A 19,202-nucleotide genomic window follows, 5' to 3' on the forward strand; every position below is an offset into this window, starting at 1 on the left:
GGCACTCAAGTAAAACATTTTTTTCCTTTCGCAACACATTCCAGGGGAACACAATCTTCTGATAGATGTGCTCAACCGAGTCGTTCAACTGCCCATAGAACACGGTTGACACTTTCACACAGACATTTTACACAATGTGTTTTCAGACTGGGAGCATCTATAGATGGACCTTTTCGCAACTCAGGTAAACGCACAATACTCAGACTGCTCCTCCAGGAATCGCCAAGCAAAGTCCAAGGGGAACAGTCTTTGGATCAAGTGGCCAGTGAGATTTGTTTACTAAGTTTATGGGCCCTCCTTTTAAGCCAATGCATAAAGCAATTCTTAAATGCCTTACTCTTAAGACTGCTTTTCTAGTGGCTGTTGTTTCTACCAGGAGGGTAAGTGAACCCTTTCCGTTCAGGATCCTTTTGTTACAATTCATGAGGACAAAGTTGTTGTGCGCACATTGGCGCTTCTCACCAAAATTCATTTGTAAGTTCCATGTAAATCAATCCATAGAACTTCCAGCTTTCTTTCAAAATCCTACAAACACAGCTGAGAGATCTCTCCATACACTTGATGTTTGGAGGGCAGTGATGTATTTCCTCAATAACAAAACAAGAGTTGATGGCTGGAAGGTTTAGAATAAATCATGACCTCTGGCATTGCTCTGGGCAACCCTCCAGACCATCGTTCTTCGCCTGCCAAGCCATTACAAAAGGGGAAAAACCATATGCAAATCAGGCTTGGTCCCACCCCCAAAGGGGGTAGTCCAGCCCGAAATGCTAGGTCACATCCCTTTTGCACAAGACCACAAGCATCCCCAGACATGTTTCAGCCTTGTTGGGTGTCATCAGTGAGGAGTAGCTTGGGTCTCTAGGCCCAGCAGGCAAGGGACCCACGTCTGGGCATACCCTTCCCACTCGGGGTGACCATTGCAAAATAAGAGTTGATGGCTGGGAGGTTTAGAATAAATCATGACCTCTGGCATTGCTCTGGGCAACCCTCCAGACCATCGTTCTTCGCCTGCCAAGCCATTACAAAAGGGGAAAAACCATATTTCCTCAATAAGACAGAACCACTCATGAAGACTGATCAATTCTTTGTGTCCATTGCCGTTAGTAGAGAAGGTGATCCTGCCTCCAAGTCCGCAATCTCTACATCTATTGTTAGATGTATCCAAATGCGTTACTCTTTCCAAGAGGTCTTTGCCTTTCACGGCTAAAAGAACACTCTACAACAATGCACAGGGGCCACTCTAGCTTTCATTGCAAATGTACCTCTTGATGCCATTTTCAAAGCAGCTACTTGGAGTTCTATTCACACCTTTACACAACACTGTTGCTTAGTTACTCAGTTAATTGGTTCACAAGTGGGTCAAGCAGTATTAAAACATCTATTTCGAAGGGATTGTGTCCTCCGACGTATTCCTCATCTTAGATATATCCTTCCAGCTCTGCTGGCCTCGGAAAATTTTTCTCTAGAGGGCGCTGCGCGTCGACGTCCCTCGAGTCGATGTCCCTCGACAGCCGCCGTATCGACGCTCGACGTCATCCTGCCTATAAAGGTCGCGCGCAGCGTCCGTTGCTCAGTTCCGTTTTTCCGCGCTTACTCAATGCCTCGGAATACCGTTGCTCAGTTCTTAGTCAGATTAATCCTATTTACCTCGAGTTATTCGATCCATACTCGATGGCTTCCTCGTCGGAACCGACAACTCCTCGATCCGGCTTCAAAAAATGTCGAGATTGTGGGAAAAAGATGTCGTTGACCGATCCTCACAGAAATTGTCTGTGGTGCTTGGGAGCTGAACACCATTGTTCGGAATGCGAGGACTGTATGTCCATGACAGCTAAGGCCCTGAAGGAGCGTAGGGGGAAGCTGGAGAAAGATAAGACTTTTAAAGCTTCTTCTTCGTCGACGAAGTCGAGACATTCGTCTCCTCGTCACCATTCGCGCTCCAGGTCTCGGAGTGGGTCTCATCACTCCTCGAGATCGAAGCACTCGAAGAGGAGGCGTCGAAGATCCCCTTCTCCGTCTTCCTCTTCCTCTGTTTCGCCAAAAAGAATCCCTTGCCCCACGAAACATAGTTCCCGGGCTGAATGGGAGGAATTCCGAAAGAATATGATGAGCGTCTTCGAGAAAGCGGCCTCGACCCCCTCGAAGACTGCCGAGAGCGATGCTCTGGTCGAAAGACCCGAAGGTCAAAAACGCCGCTAGTCGCAGTACCCGGCGAAAGAAACCTCTCGAGCGCGTTTCGAACCCTCGAGCAGGGCTATGACCTCCAAACCTTCCTCGAAGGTTCCGTCGACGAAGGTCCCGTCGACGTCGAGGTCGATGTCTTCGGCGCCGTTGTCGAGGGGACCTTCGACACACGGGTCTGTCGACTCGACGCCGGCCTCGACACCGGCGTCGACGCCAAGAAAAGTCACGGTGACCCCACATCCAGTGACTATCCCCAGGCCCTCGACGTCGATGGCGTCTATATCGTCGAGTAGAATTCCAATTCTGTCGAGGTCCTCGAGGCCTCCACCTCTGTTTTCGACGCCACGCTCGAAGCCTTCGACGTCGGCGTCGACGACATCGACGTTTTCGAGGCCAATAATGACAAGTTCGGCACCCTCTGCCTTGGAAATGGGATTTACTCCCTTTATGAGTTCAGAACAATTGAGAACTATATCCTCAATTTTAGAAGAGGGTGATTTGTCTGAACAAGACACATTTGAGTTACAGGGACCTGTAACCCCAGTTAGAGAGGAATTTTCCTCTGAAGAGCGCAGATTAAAGGATCTTCATGATTCTTTACATGAGGCAAGTGGGTTAGACACTTCCCCTGAGGTGGATTTTGCTAAGCCAGACCCGGGGGAGCATGCTGAAACCCCCACAGAGCCTTAATGGTCAGGATTACAGAGTTCCTGGGGTGGTCTGCACCTTCACAATCTTTGCAGCAAGATGACCTCACGGATATTCTTGACAAAGGCCCACAAGAGGATCCTGTGGTGCCCTTTCATAAAGCTCTTCAGAGAAAGATCATGACAAACTGGGAAACCCCAGATGTAATACCAGCAGTAAATAAAATACTGTCTGCAAAGTACATGGTATCTTCCACAGACCCAGAGTTTTTGTCTAAACATCCATCCCCAGAAAGTCTGGTGGTACAAGCAGCATCCTCTACCGATGTCAAGACGGCTTATCCTACAGTCCCACAGGACAGGGACGATAAAAAATATGATGCTATGGCAAAGAAAGTCTTTTCAGCATGTAGCATGGCGTTAAAGTCTGTTAATGCTACTTGCACCCTTGCTAGGTTCAGCCATACACTTTGGGAGTGTGCTTCTACAGCGGCTGACTGCATCCCGGAGGGAGAAGAAAGGGATGCGTTCCTGAATATTATACAGGACGGTAAAGACGCTATGTGCGAATCCCTCCAGACGGGCATTGATTCGGCTGACAGTATCAGCAGAGCAATGGCGGCAAGTACATCAACCAGGAGATTCGCTTGGTTGAGAAAGTCGGGTTTTGCCCCAGATGTGCAAGCCAGGCTCTTGAACATGCCATTCGATGGCTCTTCTTTGTTCGGGAAAAAGGCGGATGACAGTTTAGAGAAACTGCAAACTTCAAAAGCTGCAGCAAAATCCCTAGGAGCTGCAATCCGTCAGACTCCTTTTCGTCCCACAGGAACCTCTGCGAGGGGCAAGTCCTTTCGCTTCTACTCCGCATTCGGAAGAGGTAGAGGACGACCGGCTCAAAGGGGTCAAAGAAGAACTACCCGAGGTGGACGGGGTAGATATTCTAAAGCCGCAGCAACAGCAGGTGCCTCTTTACCATCGGCATCTGCATCAGCCGCCCCAAAACCACTCTGAGGACTCCCCTCACAGGACACCTGTAGGAGGCAGGTTGACTCAACATCTGACGGTATGGCAGGCTATCACGTCAGATGCTTGGGCATTGGAGACAGTCGCCCAAGGTTACTGCCTGCCTTTCCTACGTATACCTCAGTCATCCACCAGGGATCAGCTCTCAGAAAGCTCCAGATCCGCTCCTCTTGCAGGAAATTTTGGACCTGCTAGAAAAAGGTGCCATAGAACCGGTACCTGTAGCGGAGAGGGACAAGGGCTGGTACTCCCCTTACTTTCTCATTCCGAAGAAAGACGGAGGACTGAGACCCATCTTGGACTTGCGAGAATTGAACAAATTCCTCAGAAAAGACAAATTCAAGATGGTCACTCTTTCTCAGATCCTCCAGGCCCTTCAGTTTCAGGACTGGTTGGTATCTCTGGACCTTCAGGGCGCTTATTTCCATGTGCCTATCCATCTCAAACACAGGAAATACCTGAGGTTCGCAATTGGCAACTCTCACTATCAATTTCGAGTACTGCCATTTGGGCTGACCTCCGCCCCGAGGGTCTTCACCAAGTTAATGTCGGTAGTGGCTGCAAGTCTAAGGAGGGAAGGGATTCACGTCTACCCCTACCTGGACCATTGGCTGATCAGGGCTGTTTCTCCGGAGCAAGCTCAGATCCAGCTAAATCACGTGTGCCATTTCCTTCACAGACTGGGCTTCTCCCTCAATTTAAAGAAGTCACAAATGATACCATCGCAGAGACTCCAGTTCATAGGAGCGATCCTGGATACTTCCCTGGGAAAAGTCGCGCCACCAGAGGTGAGGGCTCAAGATATTCTACAGATGGTTACCAAGTTCCAGCATGCCCAACGTCTCCCAGCCTTCGACTTTTTGAGGTTGCTAGGCCTCGTGGCATCCTGCATTTTCCTTGTGCCAGAGGCTCGCCTGAGAATGAGATCCCTCCAGTGGGCACTGAGGACTCAGTGGTCACAATTCTCAGGGAGAATGACAGATCTTCTTCAGGTTCCCGGCAGGGTGGCTCGAGACCTTCAGTGGTGGGCCTGTCAGGAGAACATTCTGAAAGGAGAACAGTTTTGGCAACCCTGGCCGGAGATAACAGTAGTCACGGATGCCTCACTCACGGGGTGGGGAGCCCACGCCAACGACTTGACCATCAGCGGTCGTTGGTCTCCATCGGAGTCCAGACTACACATCAACCTGTTAGAGCTGAGAGCCATCAGACTTGCATTGAAGGCTTTCCTGCCAGCTGTACAAGGGAAGAATGTCCTGATAATGACGGACAACACGGTGGCCATGCATTACCTCAACAAAAGAGGAGGCGTAGGATCACTACCCCTGTGCAGAGAGACGATGCAGCTCTGGTTTTGGGCAATCCAAGAAGGAATCTCTCTATCGGCAGTTCACCTAGCCGGAGAGAAGAACTTGACAGCGGACGCTCTGAGCAGGCAGAACACAGTCTCCCACGAGTGGGAGCTAGCTCAGGAAGTCCTTCAAGAGATCTTCGCCCTTTGGGGAACCCCTCAGGTAGATCTGTTCGCCACCAGCCTAAACAGGAAATGCGACCTGTTCTGCTCAAGGGAATTTCCTCCGAGAGGAGCTCTGGGAGACGCGTTCATAGTGGACTGGGAGTTTCCGCTTCTGTACGCATTCCCACCGGTCCCTGTCATTCCTCAAATGATCAGGAGGTTGAGAAGATTCCGGCGAACCATGATCCTAATTGCCCCGGATTGGGCCAGGAGAACGTGGTACCCGGACCTTCTAGACTTGTCCATCTGCCCTCCAATTCGACTTCCTCTCAGAACCTACTCTCACAGAAGGGAGGTCAGGTTCTCCATCCAGACATCAAAACCCTCAACCTTCACGCTTGGCTTCTGAACGGCTGAGGTGCAAGGATTGGGACCTCCCTGATGATGTTATGGAGGTGTTGCTTTCGGCAAGGAGGCCAGCAACAAAGTCTTTATACCGCTGCCGTTGGAACAGATTTTGCAGCTGGTGTAGAGAACAGAATATCGACCCATTTTCATGTGGTACACCAATGGTTTTGTCCTTCCTACTATATTTGGCAAATTCAGGCCTTCAAGTTGGCACCATTAAGGGCTATCTCACAGCGCTATCTATCTTTAAGCGTACTGCGGAAGAACCATCCTATTTCAAATTACCCTTGGTAATACAGTTTCTAAAGGGGTTAACCAATGTTTATCCCCCAAGACCATTCCAAGTTCCCCTATGGGATTTAAACTTAGTACTAACTTTCCTGATGGGTACACCTTTCGAACCTCTCCATTCTTGTTTGTTAAGATTCCTTACCCTTAAAACTGTTTTATTAATAGCACTTACATCTGCTAGAAGGGTGAGCGAATTACAAGCTCTTTCTTGTAAACCCCCTCATACAATCTTTCACAAAGACAAAGTTGTCCTGCAAGTGAAGCCTAATTTCCTCCCAAAGGTGGTTTCTGAATTCCATATCACTCAGAAGATTACCCTACCATCTTTCTATCCTCCTCCTCACCCGGGGAAAGAGGAAGAGAGGTTACACAGACTAGACCCTAGGAGGGTTTTAAGTTTTTACATTAGTAGACTAGCCAGGATAAGACAGGCAGACCAGCTGTTTGTAGGTTACGCAGGTCACAAGCTGGGGTTACCAATAACTAAGCAGACCATTTCCAGATGGATCATTCTAGCCATTCTGGAATGTTATAAACTGGCAGGGAAAGAGCCCCCTCAAAACCTTAGGGCTCATTCGACCAGGGGAATTGCAGCTTCATCGGCCCTCAAAAGAGGCGTGCCGGTTAAAGACATATGTGCGGCCGCTACATGGTCGTCTGTCCATACCTTTACACGTTTTTACAATCTGGATTCCTCCTCCAGTCAAGAGGCTAGGTTTGGAAGGGCTGTACTGCATTCTATTCATCAATAGAAGACAGCGTGAAGTCAGTACTCCCTCCTCCGAATATAGAATACTGCTATGGGAGCCTATCTAAGATGAGGAATACATCGGAGGACACAATCCCTTCGAAGAACAAGTTACTTCTTACCTTGTAACGTTCTTTCGACGGGATGTTCCTCCGACGTATTCCTCATCGACCCTCCCATCCATCCCCGCAGTTCTACTTCCCTTGTTGTTGCAGTTTACGCTCCTTCAGGGGGATTAGTCTAGTCCAGACAGTAATACTGTGGGCTACAAAACGGAACTGAGCAACGGACGCTGCGCGCGGCCTTTATAGGCAGGATGATGTCGAGCGTCGATACGGCGGCTGTCGAGGGACATCGACTCGAGGGACGTCGACGCGCAGCGCCCTCTAGAGAAAATTTTTCCGAGGCCAGCAGAGCTGGAGGGATATATTTAAGATGAGGAATACGTCGGGGGAACATCCCGTCGAAAGAACGTTACAAGGTAAGAAGTAACTTGTTCTTTGCTGCTGTACCTTCAAACATTCCACCACCATCTCCTGGTACTGCTAGCTAGTCTATGCACAGCAGGTGATTTTAAGCAGATCCACAAGCCTCAGAAAGCATACATTACTTACTGTAATCAAATTTCTGATGCTTGTATCTGCTTAGATTCACATGCGTCCGCCCTTCCTGCCCTCTTGGAGTTGGAGGTACTTTGACATTTTGCACCTTTCCTTTATTTTCTGTACTCGCTCATGCATTCTCTTCAGGCTCCCTCATGGCAGAAGCAAATAATTAGAGGGACCTTGATGCGTGAAGACTCATGGGTACAGTAAACGTCACATTAGGGATAGTGTTACAGTCGCACCCAGTCAACATTCCTTTTTGAACTTCGAAAACAAGATGTAATACTCTGCGACTTCCACGAGATGTCGGACTATATGCACAGCATGTGAATCTAAGCAGGTACAAGGATCAGATAAAATAAGATTATGGTAAGTAATGTGTGCCATAATAAAGCCAGTTTCTGGCTGTATTATACTAATAATTATTTTTTCAAATTAATTGGGTGGCATTTGTACAAGAAGTCTTCTCTAAAGTCTCCAGTGCTGCTTCTGTGTGTTGGCTGTTAGTACTTCAACAATCTACATTTGGGAGGTTGGTTAGAAGATCTCAATGATGTCTTTAAGAAAAGTGCTGTTTCTCCTCCTAGCAGAATTTAACTAGTTTGTGTGACATTTGCATGCTGGTGAAGTTTTATGCAATGATTTTAAAATCCTTTTCCTCTCCATTCACCATCCCTCTTTACAGAAGATCTTCAGGACGACAATGCTGTTCCAGTTTGTTAACGTCCTCCTTCAAGTTCTCATCCATAAATCTCACGACCTTCTACAAGAGGAGATTGGTATTGCCATCTATAACATGGCATCTGTCGACTTTGACAGCTTCTACTCTGCCTTTCTACCTGAATTTCTGGGAACTTGTGATGGCATCGACTCCAACCAGAAAACCGTACTAGGTAGAAATTTCAAAATGGATCGGGTAAGATGCAACATAATATCCAAAGTGTGCTCCTAAAGCTCATCTTGTGTCCCTTTCTTGATGTCCCTGCTGGGTCGGGTGGGGTGGGAAAATGTTGTGGGGATTGGGTCCTACAGTTGCTCTGCTCCTATGGGGGTAATCGGTGTATAAACCACTCTGTATCAATACTTTCCCTCAGCTGCAGTTGCCTTTCTCGGTTAACAGGTGGCAGTAGGGAGAAACCCAGATAGCTTTGAAATAACAGCTGTTACTTTACAACCTGCTCTTCACTGCAGTTAACAATCTTTGAGCCCAGAAGGGAGCGAGTGGGCTTAGAACAAAAATGAATTTGCATTGAAAGCACACTCTGAGACAATAGGAATATTAATCTGGGAAGCCTATACATCTGGAAACTCTTGAAAAAGAGGTGGGATTGCATTAAAAGCCTGTCCCAACACAAACTAATTTGTCAGCAGCAGGATAAATGGCCATTTGGGCAGTAAATATTTTCGGGACTCCTCCAACAACTCTTTCCAAACCCAGGTAGGATTAGGTTAAAGTTTATAGAAATGCACATTAAATTTACCAGCAGCGAACCACCCCCAGACTAAACATTTCTCGTCAGCAGTAAGAAGTGTTTTTAGTTCAAGTATTCAAAATAATTCCAAATCCATTTTGCCTTAGAAGGGGTTTCCAGTGAAAGCTAGAGGGTGAGCATGCTGTCTTCCTTCTCTTCTGTGGCAAATGCCCCCACATCTCTCACAATAGAATGCACACCCAAGGTGCTTTTTCTAGGGTCACACACCAGGGTATTCCCCAAGGTACTAAACAAGCCTAAAAATCTGATTCACTTAAGGATATCCTTGTGCTTTTAATAAGGCCTCTTTCCAAGTTGCTCCTCCAGCCCAAACTACCCTTAAATACAATAAAAAGGAAGTATTAATGACCCCCTCAAGGTCTGCTGTGCTTAGTAACAATAATACATTTTCCTTTTTCCAAGTGTCGGGGCTCGCCCAGAGTTCTCTGTATTGCAAATAAAAAATTGACCGCCATCTGAATTCCCCAAAAGACAGACTATAGAACTCACAGAATAAGAAAAAACAAACAGGTCTACGCAATGGAATTTCCTAGGTGCTGCAGTTGTGAATAACAAGTCTGTCTGTCTTCTCTACCTTCCTATCACTCAAGTGTAGCAAAAGGACAACTAGGTTTCTCTTCACACCTCTGAGCATCTTTCAAAGCTTGTGATAGACTGCACTACTTATGGGTCATGTATGCCTTTACCTCGTCCCCTTTCCTCTGTATTCATGGGTGTTCGCCCTTGGGGACAAGATCAGATCTTTTTGAACAACAATGTCCTTCAAATTTGAAATGATGTGTGGTGCTACTGTGCTTGTGTGGCATGTTGTATCCGCACACCCTAGCTCTGCCCACAGCAGTGACCATCAGTCCTTTTTTCCAAGCCGACGTGATTGATTACCTGTGCAGCAGAGGTAATTTTTATATTTCTTTATTATTCCCTGTTTGTCCTTTTTTAAATCTATTTTTCTTCAAGCTGCCTTCTGGTTCCCCTGCTTGTTTTATGTTGGGGCAAACTGGCTTCTTGCAGGTGCTGCACTATGCAGTTCTCGGCACATCATCCTAATTCACTATCTAGAGTGCCTTGACCCACATCACACTGAAATACATGTGTGGCCTGCTATTCCCTCTTGCATCAGGTCCTTAAACGACTAAACTGCTCCGGAGTGGGAAGAGATCTTGACTGTCCTGTCTTGGATCACTTCCAGCAGTTTGTCATTGAAAGAGAGAAAGGTAAGCAACCGTTTGTTTTTTTTCCTTTCTCATCCTGGCATGTTATTTTCTTCTCTGGAAGAGCCTGCATGTAGGAGGAATCCTTTTAAGTCAGAATTCCTATGTTGGTGATTCTACTGCACTTTCCCTCAAATATTTGTTTTTTGGTTCCTTGATCTTTTTGGTGTTTGGTGGTCAGAGGAGTTCTCATTAAATCCCCTTGCCATTACCTCCCTTTTTTTAGCTTGTATAAGGTATTTGGTATTGGGTTCCTCCTAACATGCCCCATACGCGGTTTGCCTATTTCTGCCCTGTGAGTTTATCACCCTACACAGGTTTTAGGGAGCAGAATAGTGGCAGCTATATTTAAGTGAGGTGTCACCAAAGTTGCCCAATGTTTAATACATTTGAGATTTCCTTAATATGCAAGGGAAGGCTGTTTCGCAGTTTGGATCCTAGCACTGTGCATAATCTGCTAAAACATTTTCTCGAACGAGAAAATTCAGAGCATAGAGCGCGGGAAGGATATCAAAGCTCTTCGACAATGATAGTTAACAAAATGTTGTCTAACTCTCCAAAGGGTATGGTCGCCATGCAAGTTGTCTGCACTGGTTGGTCCCACCAGCTTGTGGGTCAAAAGCACTGGTCTTTAGGTCTTTAGGTGTCGGTTTAAAGCACTGTTGTCCAACTCTAGGCCTCGAGCGGATCCATGTCGGATTTTCAGGGTACCCCTTGTTAATATGCATGAGATACATTTGCATACAATGATTCCAAATGTATGCAAACTTTTTCTTGGGAATATTAATGAGGGATATCATGGAAAACAGTCAGGATTCTGGCCCTCGATACACAAAGTTGGACAACCCTAGTCTAAAGAGACAGGCCTTTGCCAGGACTTAGCTGGAGGCAATGTTGGCAGTGGTAGCAACCTGCCTCAGAAGAGAAGGCATTTATCTCTTTCCCTTCTGGAAAACTGCTTCATCCAAGCTTGCTCCCCAGACCAGGCGGCGGTGCATCTGTTCCGCACTTACAGCCTGTTGTATAGCTTGGGCTTCTCCCTAAACTTCAAGAAGTCTTGGGTATCTCCATCCCAGTCCCTTTAGTTTATCATGGTGATCTTGGACACTGCCCCGGACAAGGCCTTTCCGCCTGAGGATAGAGTAGCGCACATCCCTAAGATGGTCCATGTCTTGCAATCTGAGAAGCTTCCGGGCACTGCTTTCCTGCGCCTGCTGGGTCTTTTGGCCTCCTGCAATCTTGTAGTGCCAGAGGCTTGGGCGTGATGAGGTTACTTCAGTGGCTTCTCAGTTGTCAGTGGTCTCAGTTTCAGGGACGTACCTCAGATCTTCAGCTGTCGAGGCAAGTATCCTGGGACCTGGAGTGGTGATCCTTGTGAGACAACCTGTTGAAGGGGACTCTGTTTCAACAACCCTGCCCGCAACTGACTCTTGTCATGGACGGGTCCTTGAAAGGCTGGGCGCGCTCACCTGCAAGAACGATCTGTGAGCAACCCTTGGTGTCCATCAGATTGCAGAGGACACATCAATTTTCTCGAATTTGAGAGCGATCAACCTGCCCAAGTCACTTTCCTGCCTTCTGTACTGGGCAAAACTGCTTGTCTGACGGACAATAGTGGTGAAAGCACTGCCTCAATAAACTAGGTGGTGTGGGGCCCCTTGTCTCTGTGCAGAGAAGCAGTGCGACTGTGGTTCTGGGAGCTGGAGAATGGCTTATCTTTGAGAGCAGCTCATCTGGACGGGGTGCATCCACAGAACGTCATTGTGGATGCCTCAACAAGACAGACTTCGGCCTGCCACAAGTGGGAGCTTTGTGGGGAAGTTCTGCAGGAGATTTTCTCCTGTTGGGGACACCTCAGGTGGACCTTTTAGCTTCAGTTGTGAACAGGAAGTACAAGTGGTTATGCTCCAGGGAATTCCCTCAACCAGGACCTCTGTGGGGGTGGGGGGGGGGGGGTGACAATCCCTGCCATTCCGCTGATTCTCGAGAGGCTATGCCAGTTTGGGTCCATGATGATCTTGCTCACTCCGGATTGGGCCTGAAGAACTTGATAACTGAAGTTGCTGGGCCATGTTTATCTGCCCTCCCTAGCACCTTTCCAGAGAGCAGATCTGCTATCCCATTTGGGAGGACGAATCCTCCACCAGGACCTCAACAGCCTTAAGTATCATGCCTGGCTGCTGAAAGGTTGAGGTGTAAGGAGTGGGATTTTCCAGAAGACAATTTAGAATGGCTCCTCTCTGCCCATCACCAAATCCATCATGCAGGTGCTGTATGTTTTCAGCATGGGGCTGGGAGAGGGATCTGGATCGTTGCTTGCGCCACTAACTCCGTTCTGGATTTTCTGCTTTCTTTGGCTGGACAGGCCTGCAGATTTGTACTGCAAAGGGGTTTCTTACTGCCATATCGATTTTCAAATGAACCCCAGAGCAGGGATAGTTTTTTCACAATCCTTTGTCGTGCAATTTTTGCAATGTTTGTAACTGGTTTCCCCCATGCCAGTTTGTTGTTCCAGCTTGGTAATTCATTTTGGTGTTAATGTTTCTTATGGGCACTCGGTTTGAGCCCCTCCATTCTTGTTCTTTAAGATTACTCGCCCTGAAAGTGATGCTCCTGGTTACCATCACTTCCGCTAGACGGGTGATTGAGCTCAAGACATTGTCAGGTAAACCTCCATATTTGGGTTTCTCGAAAGAAGAGGTGGCATTGGGAGTGAAACCATCCTTCGTCCCGAATATAGTCTCTGGTTTTCATCTCTCGCAAAAGATCCATCTTCCTGCTTTTTTCCTCCACCTTATCCTTCTAAGGCAGAGAAATGTTTCCATTGGCTGCGCTCAGTGCGGGCCCTCCGCTACTTCTCTCGGATAAGGTAGATCAGGAAGGGATGACCAGCTTTTCATTTGTTCTGATGCTGCTGTGCTTGCCGGACTGTTGACAGTCAAAACACAGCACGTAACTGGAAGTACTGTTTTAACGTTCAGTTACTCCTGCCCGCAACTCATTTCATAGTGCCAATACATACACTTCTGGTTATGATGTTTATGAAAGAGATGGGTGTATTTCACTTTTCATTAAATTCACAGTCCAAACTATGTAATCACTTAGCCAATTCAAAAAAAAGACAAGAAATCCTAGTTAAAAAATGTTGTGTGGGGGGACGTCACTGCTCTTGGCCAGTACAAACACGTATCCTGAGCTTTCTTGTTCACATTGTATTGGTTGCGATCTACGGCAAACAACTGTTTTGCTTTAAGAACTGTTATTTCACAATTATGAAATTTACCACAATGATTCACGGTTCAAAGTACAATCCATGTTAGGAAAAAAATAAGTTACTGCAGTGAAACATAACGCACAGCAGAACAAACATAGTGTAGCTACAAGTAGAATCAGTAAATAGCCAGTTAAGGCATTACTCAGTCCTAACCTTAAAATGCAAGCCCCTTTCCTGGTGCAAAAACTAAACCTATAGAATTTTAGCTGTGTGTAAAGAGTAGACCTTAAACCATACAGTAATTACATCATGATTAGGATCCAGGAAGCCACGCAGAATCCAGTCACAGGTTTCCTACAACACAGTATGCAAGTATTACACCAAATACATATGTATTGCAGAACCTGACGATTGTGGGCTCCCTGAGGGTGACTACCTTCAGTAGCCCACCTACCCAAGGCCCAGTAATAGGTACTCAGTGTTTGCCTCCAGAAAGTTGGCTCCCAGAAGAATGAACACTGCCGTTAGTATGACTCTTCTTTTGCAGGGCAAGATGACAGATCTGTTCACAATGGGATTTAAACCCTGAGCCAACAACAACCCAACAGAAGAGCAATCATCCTTCATAGGAGTACGAAACTCACAAACCAGAAGCAGATTCAGTGATGGAGATAGCTGCACGAGGACAGATGAGCCTTCACATGGCAGAACCCGGCAGCAGGAGCCTTCACATGGCAGAACCCGGCAGCTCAGCAAAAAAACGTGGATCACACACCAGCAAAATAAATGGCCCCTGCAGCAGGACAACGGCCATGGCAACCTACGAAGACCCAGAGAAGCAGATTTAGCAGGGTGTTAGGGTCCCAAAACCCATTTAGGTGACAGCAGTTCCCAACAACACAGTAGGGGACCCTTTCAGTAAACTGCGGTGACCTGCAGTAAACCCAGAAAGTGGTCACAAGATGGAAGGCCTGGCCCCTCAGCAGATAAGGAGGACCAGCAGCAGAATGAGGAAGGCTCTGTAAGGGACACCCGGCACCCAAAAATGCAAAACGGAGTGCAGGCAAGATACACCTATATCAACTGTATCGCCAGACTGGTTCTCAAAAAAAACTAGAACTGTTTTCAGCAGCAAAACCGCGAAAAAAGTAAGCCAACCTGCTCACATTCCAAAGATTCAGCAGAACTGGGTGTAGGAAAAGGGGTTTGTCCATGTGTAACTTCAGCCACAGGGGCTGACTTCTGCCAGCCAGCCCACCAATCACATTAAGGAATTTAAAACAAAGCTCCAGGCACCCAGGTCCACGCCCACAGGCAGTGTAGTGGCCTTCCGAGAGCCCATGTGTGCACAATGGTTATTTAAGACCTGCCTTGTGGTTTTCCTGAATAATCGAAGCTCAGGTGCTGCTGGAGATCTTCAGCAGATGGGGCCATCCTCAAGTGGATCTGTTTGCCTCCTGGGACAACAGGAAACAGTTTGCATCCTGGCAGGGGCAGGGCCCCAGCTTCCTGGGTGACGCATTCCAGATACATTGGGATGGCATGACAGCATATGCCTTCCCTCCCACAACCCTGGTCCACAAGGTGATCCGCAAGATAACAGAATCTAGTCACCTCAGCGTCATTCTGATAGCACCATGGTGGCCGGAGAGACTGTGGTTCTTCGAACTTCCCAGCCTCACGGACAGACAACCCTTTCACCTTCCGGTGGGGTCAGCTCCTCTTCTGGTGCAGCAGGGGGTCAGAGTAATCCGACCAGCCCCACAGAAGTTAGCCCTCGCAGCATGGTTCCTGAGCAGGTCACGCTCAAGCACCTGAGCCTATCACAGGTCAACCTGGAAATCATTCAGGGCACCAGGAGCAAAGCTACCAGGAGTCAGTACAAGAGTAAATGGACTAGATTCTGTCATTGGGCGGACTCCAAGGAGATCGGCCCTCTTACGTGCACGCTGATGCGCTCTCCCTTCTCCGCACACCTTGCGCACTCAGGCGTACAGGTGGATACATGCCGCACCCATCTGGCAGCCATAGAGGCCTAAAGAAATTCGGAGGAGGGGGTATTCTCCTCTTCCAACCCGATAGTCGGGAGACTTTTGGTGGGCCTGTCCAGGCTCTACCTGCCCATCAAGAAGCCACACCCCGTGTGGGACCTCAATGTGGTGTTTGGCGCAGAAGCCCTTGGTGTACGCAGACATCAGACTGGTCACAATTAAAACAGCTTTGTTAGTGGGCCTCACCTCTGCTTGCAGAGTCGGCGAGATCCAGGCTCTGGTGGCCTCAGAACCCTATACCACTTTTCACAGGGATAAGGTGGTTCTGCGGACACACCCTGCGTTCCTACCTAAGGTACCTTCAGATTTCCACCTAAACGAGGAAATAGTCTTACCTAGGTTTTTTTGGATGTCAGACATGCACTGAAATTCTATCTGGACAGGACAAAGGACTTCCGCAAGTTGGACGCACGGTTTGTGACCTTCGGGTAATCCAGGCCTGGGTATCTGGCATCCAAGCCTCTATTGCATGGTGGATGGTTTTGGCCATCATGGATGCCTGCGAGGGGCATCAAAAGCCGCTGCCGTCTAAAATGCACTCCCAAGCTGTCAGTCAAGGCCACGGCCATTGCATTCCAACGGCAGGTTCCATGGCAGGTCATCAGCAGGGCTGCCATCTGTGCCACCCCTTCGGCTTACTGTCAGCGTTGCTGTTTGGACACCGGCTCGAAGTCAGATGCGGCCTTTGGACAGGCGGTTCTGAGGAACCTGTTTTCTTAGGGAGGGTCTCCTCTCCACCCTGTAATCGCCCATGCAGTATGGAGGAAAGGGGACGGGACGTAAGAGTAATTAAGTTACTCACCGTAGTGACTAACATACTCTTAGTCCATAGTGTCCTTTCCTCCATACGTCCCACCATCCTCCTCCCTAAAAATACTGGTGTCATTAGGCAATGTTTAAAACAATGCCGACTTGTCAGTGGGGACTGAGAGTGGCGCCGGTGGCCTGAGTGAGCGGAGCGCATGCTCCCGGGACCGCGCACCTCTAAATTTAAAGGGGCAGAAGGTTTTTCTGGTGAAAAAAGGTTCCGTCTCCTGTCCCTAGCGAGGGATGCCCATGCAGTATGGAGGAAAGGGGACTGTGGACTGAGTATGTTAGTCACTACGGTGAGTAACTATTAATTTTTCTTATTTGCTTCTCTAACAAGAATGCTTTTTTTTCTGAAGAAGTAATTGCTGTTATCTGTTTCATGTAATGGGGAAACATGAAAAGTTTGTTTGATAAAATGTTTTGTCAACTAAAGTAAGAGAGGAAGTCTCAGACAGCATACGGGTTTGGTGTGACAAGTGCCTCTGCAGCAGGGGGATTACTATTACGACTGTAGAGTAGGTCAAAGGTGTCGCATAAGATGTCTAACGCTTCTCAAATCTTTCTCTTTCAGGACTTGCCCTCATTCACCCAGAATGTGCACAGGCTGGTAAATGACCTGCGGTACTACCGACTCTGCAATCATAGCCTGCCACCTGGAACTGTGAAACTATAGTTGCCACTGTACAGCGGGATCCAATGCTGCTGCTTCTGAATGTCAACCGACAGACAAACACACGCTTCATGTCTTGCACCGCCCGATGCTCTTGCCATCATACTTCCCTCCCTTCTGTACAGCTGGCAAAACTCTGCACTTGCTGATGGATAAAGTCTTACTACCCTCTTTCCCCCTTTCCCCACAAGTGCATTGAACCCAGTGAAAGCCATGGGTAGCTCTACTTTTCCATGTGGATTTTTAATGAAACTTTTTTAAGTACATGCTGTCTATGTCCACCAATTTCAGTTGGGAAGAACTTTGGGCGGATATGAACCATTTTAGCTGTTGAAGTAAAAGGAACCCTCACCACCAAACCCGACTTCAAACATTCAAGCATTCGTGTCATTCCAATGCCCCCTCCCACCCTCTCTTGGCTTTTGCCAGCTTCGTCGGAGTTGAAGCGTGCTGTTGGAACTGTGTCTCAAGCTCTGGTCCCCCGCGACCCCACCTCAATTTAATTTTAAATTGCCTTCAAGCATCTCTGCGTGGAGCCTGGAGCAGAGAGACTTTATTTGTTGTTGTTGTTATCATTCCATTGTGAAACCAGGACGCCGTATTTGGAAATAAAGTGCTTATGTTAAAGCAGCTTCCGTTCCGTTGCCATCAGCCTTCTGGAGTAAGAGCACATTTTTTGCTTACTAGTTGAAAGTACCAGAATGGTTCCCAAGTTCTTTCTCAACGGTTGACTACCACCCTGTCTCCTAGTACGTGTATGTGTGATATGCCAACTTGGCCAAGGAAGCTGTTTGTTCCGAAGACTCCACCCCCCCATCCCGCATCCCTAAGTTAATAACACATTTAATTTAGATCAGTTGGTGTGTCTTCTTTCTGGATGGTTACTCTTAAGAAAGGCTTTCCTTTGGCTGCAGGAAGATCATAATTCAAAGGTATCTAAACAGATCTGGACATTTAACCCTCATGTACATATTTATGTAATGTGTTAACACTTTAAGTGGTGTGAAAGATATGAAGAAGCTTTTGGCGTTTATTTGCTTGTCTCCTAAAGCTGGCTGAAAGCTATTAAAACGGTATCAATTGTGGCAGTCCTACTGTAAGGCAAGGGATTGGTTGGGGGGGGGGGTGGGCAAAGGATGGATGTGGCAACATGTTACAGTATTCTTGCTTTGTATAGCACTTCTGCCTCTACAAGTTTGCTTCACCGCGCAGAGAAGGATAAAGAAAGAATGAATGTGGCAGCAGAAAATATAAGGTCTATGTAGTATCTGTTAATAACTGTTTTCCCCGTTAGTTGGTGGTAGTGGTGTGTGGATTTGTTGATGTTTTGTGCAGTTCTTTTTAGAACTGTAGTATGAGACATTGTTATGTTTGCTTGTTAAGCGTATGGGAAAAACAGATTGATATCTGGCAGCACTCAGTAGGAAACCTTGGAATGTGCGATCAAAATATATGATAAGATTGTATACATAAGGGAGTGCATGGGGACGGTTTGAAGAGAATAGTGATGGAAAAACTTAAGAGCTGGAAAAGGTGAGTGAATTGTTGATGGTGCTGGATAGAACAAGTCTATTATAATGGGGTTCAGAAGGAGAATTGGACAGCATCCATCTTTAAATGTAGTCCATTAAGGCCAACAGGCAATGACTTTGACGATTAAATGGAAAAAATGTGACAGTTAAGAGCACCTGGTCACAAATGGTCGTTTTGTACAAATCGCCGTTTCCCAAATTGTAAATATGTGTAATGTTAATATGTAAAAACATGATTGTACAGTGTGCATTTTAGTAACGCTTGAATTACATATTTCCATCACATCCTTGTTTCTGTAATAGTGTCACCAAACTCCACACACACCATACTGTTATATATAGCTCACCTTTTATTCCAGAGGATCCTGGAGCAGCAGTGTTCTTTGTACAGTGTACATGGCTCATTGAATTGCCCATGCTACCTCAGATACACTAACAAATACTCACTGCTTTCCACCTAAACTTAATGGCAATCCGGTAAGCTACTTGATCTACGCCGACGACTTCGTCCTAGTTGACAAAACGCAAATAGGACTACAGAGGCTACTAAATACATTGAACACCTACATGATGGACAATGACTTAAAAATCAATGTTGCCAAAACAAAATTCTGAAATTAGGCCATGACGAGGGCCATAAAAATAAGAACTTCAAATGGAATTTAAACAACGTCCTGATTGAGGAAGTGACCTCAATTCGATACTTGGGTATTCCATTCTCTATGTCAATTAGAGAATGGAGCTGGGTGTCTGAACTCGAAAAAAGAATAAAAACATTGTCCCTACAAGGTGCAAAGATACACTCGCAATTTGGAAAATTCTCCCTGATTCCAGTGCGGACCTTCTACCAACAAAAGGT

At 47.0% G+C, this 19,202-nt stretch overlaps 1 protein-coding gene across 2 annotated transcripts in view; it reads left to right on the top strand.

Annotated features, from left to right (window-relative positions):
• XPO6 (exportin 6) overlaps positions 1-17,441 on the top strand; it is a 1,073,945-nt gene extending 1,056,504 nt beyond the window's left edge. The window contains exons 23-24 of one of the 2 annotated variants that reach the window (XM_069646882.1): positions 8,048-8,278; positions 16,713-17,441. In XM_069646882.1, the coding sequence (XP_069502983.1) occupies positions 8,048-8,278; positions 16,713-16,814 (333 nt within the window). In that variant the 3' untranslated portion in view covers positions 16,815-17,441. The remainder of the gene's footprint in view (positions 1-8,047; positions 8,279-16,712) is intronic. The other variant, XM_069646883.1, reaches the window with a different exon arrangement.
• The last annotated feature ends 1,761 nt before the right edge of the window (positions 17,442-19,202 follow it).

This window comes from Ambystoma mexicanum, chromosome 2q (genome assembly GCF_040938575.1).
Source record: "Ambystoma mexicanum isolate Mex_15411 chromosome 2q, UKY_AmexF1_1, whole genome shotgun sequence".
NCBI classification, from domain to species: domain Eukaryota; kingdom Metazoa; phylum Chordata; class Amphibia; order Caudata; family Ambystomatidae; genus Ambystoma; species Ambystoma mexicanum.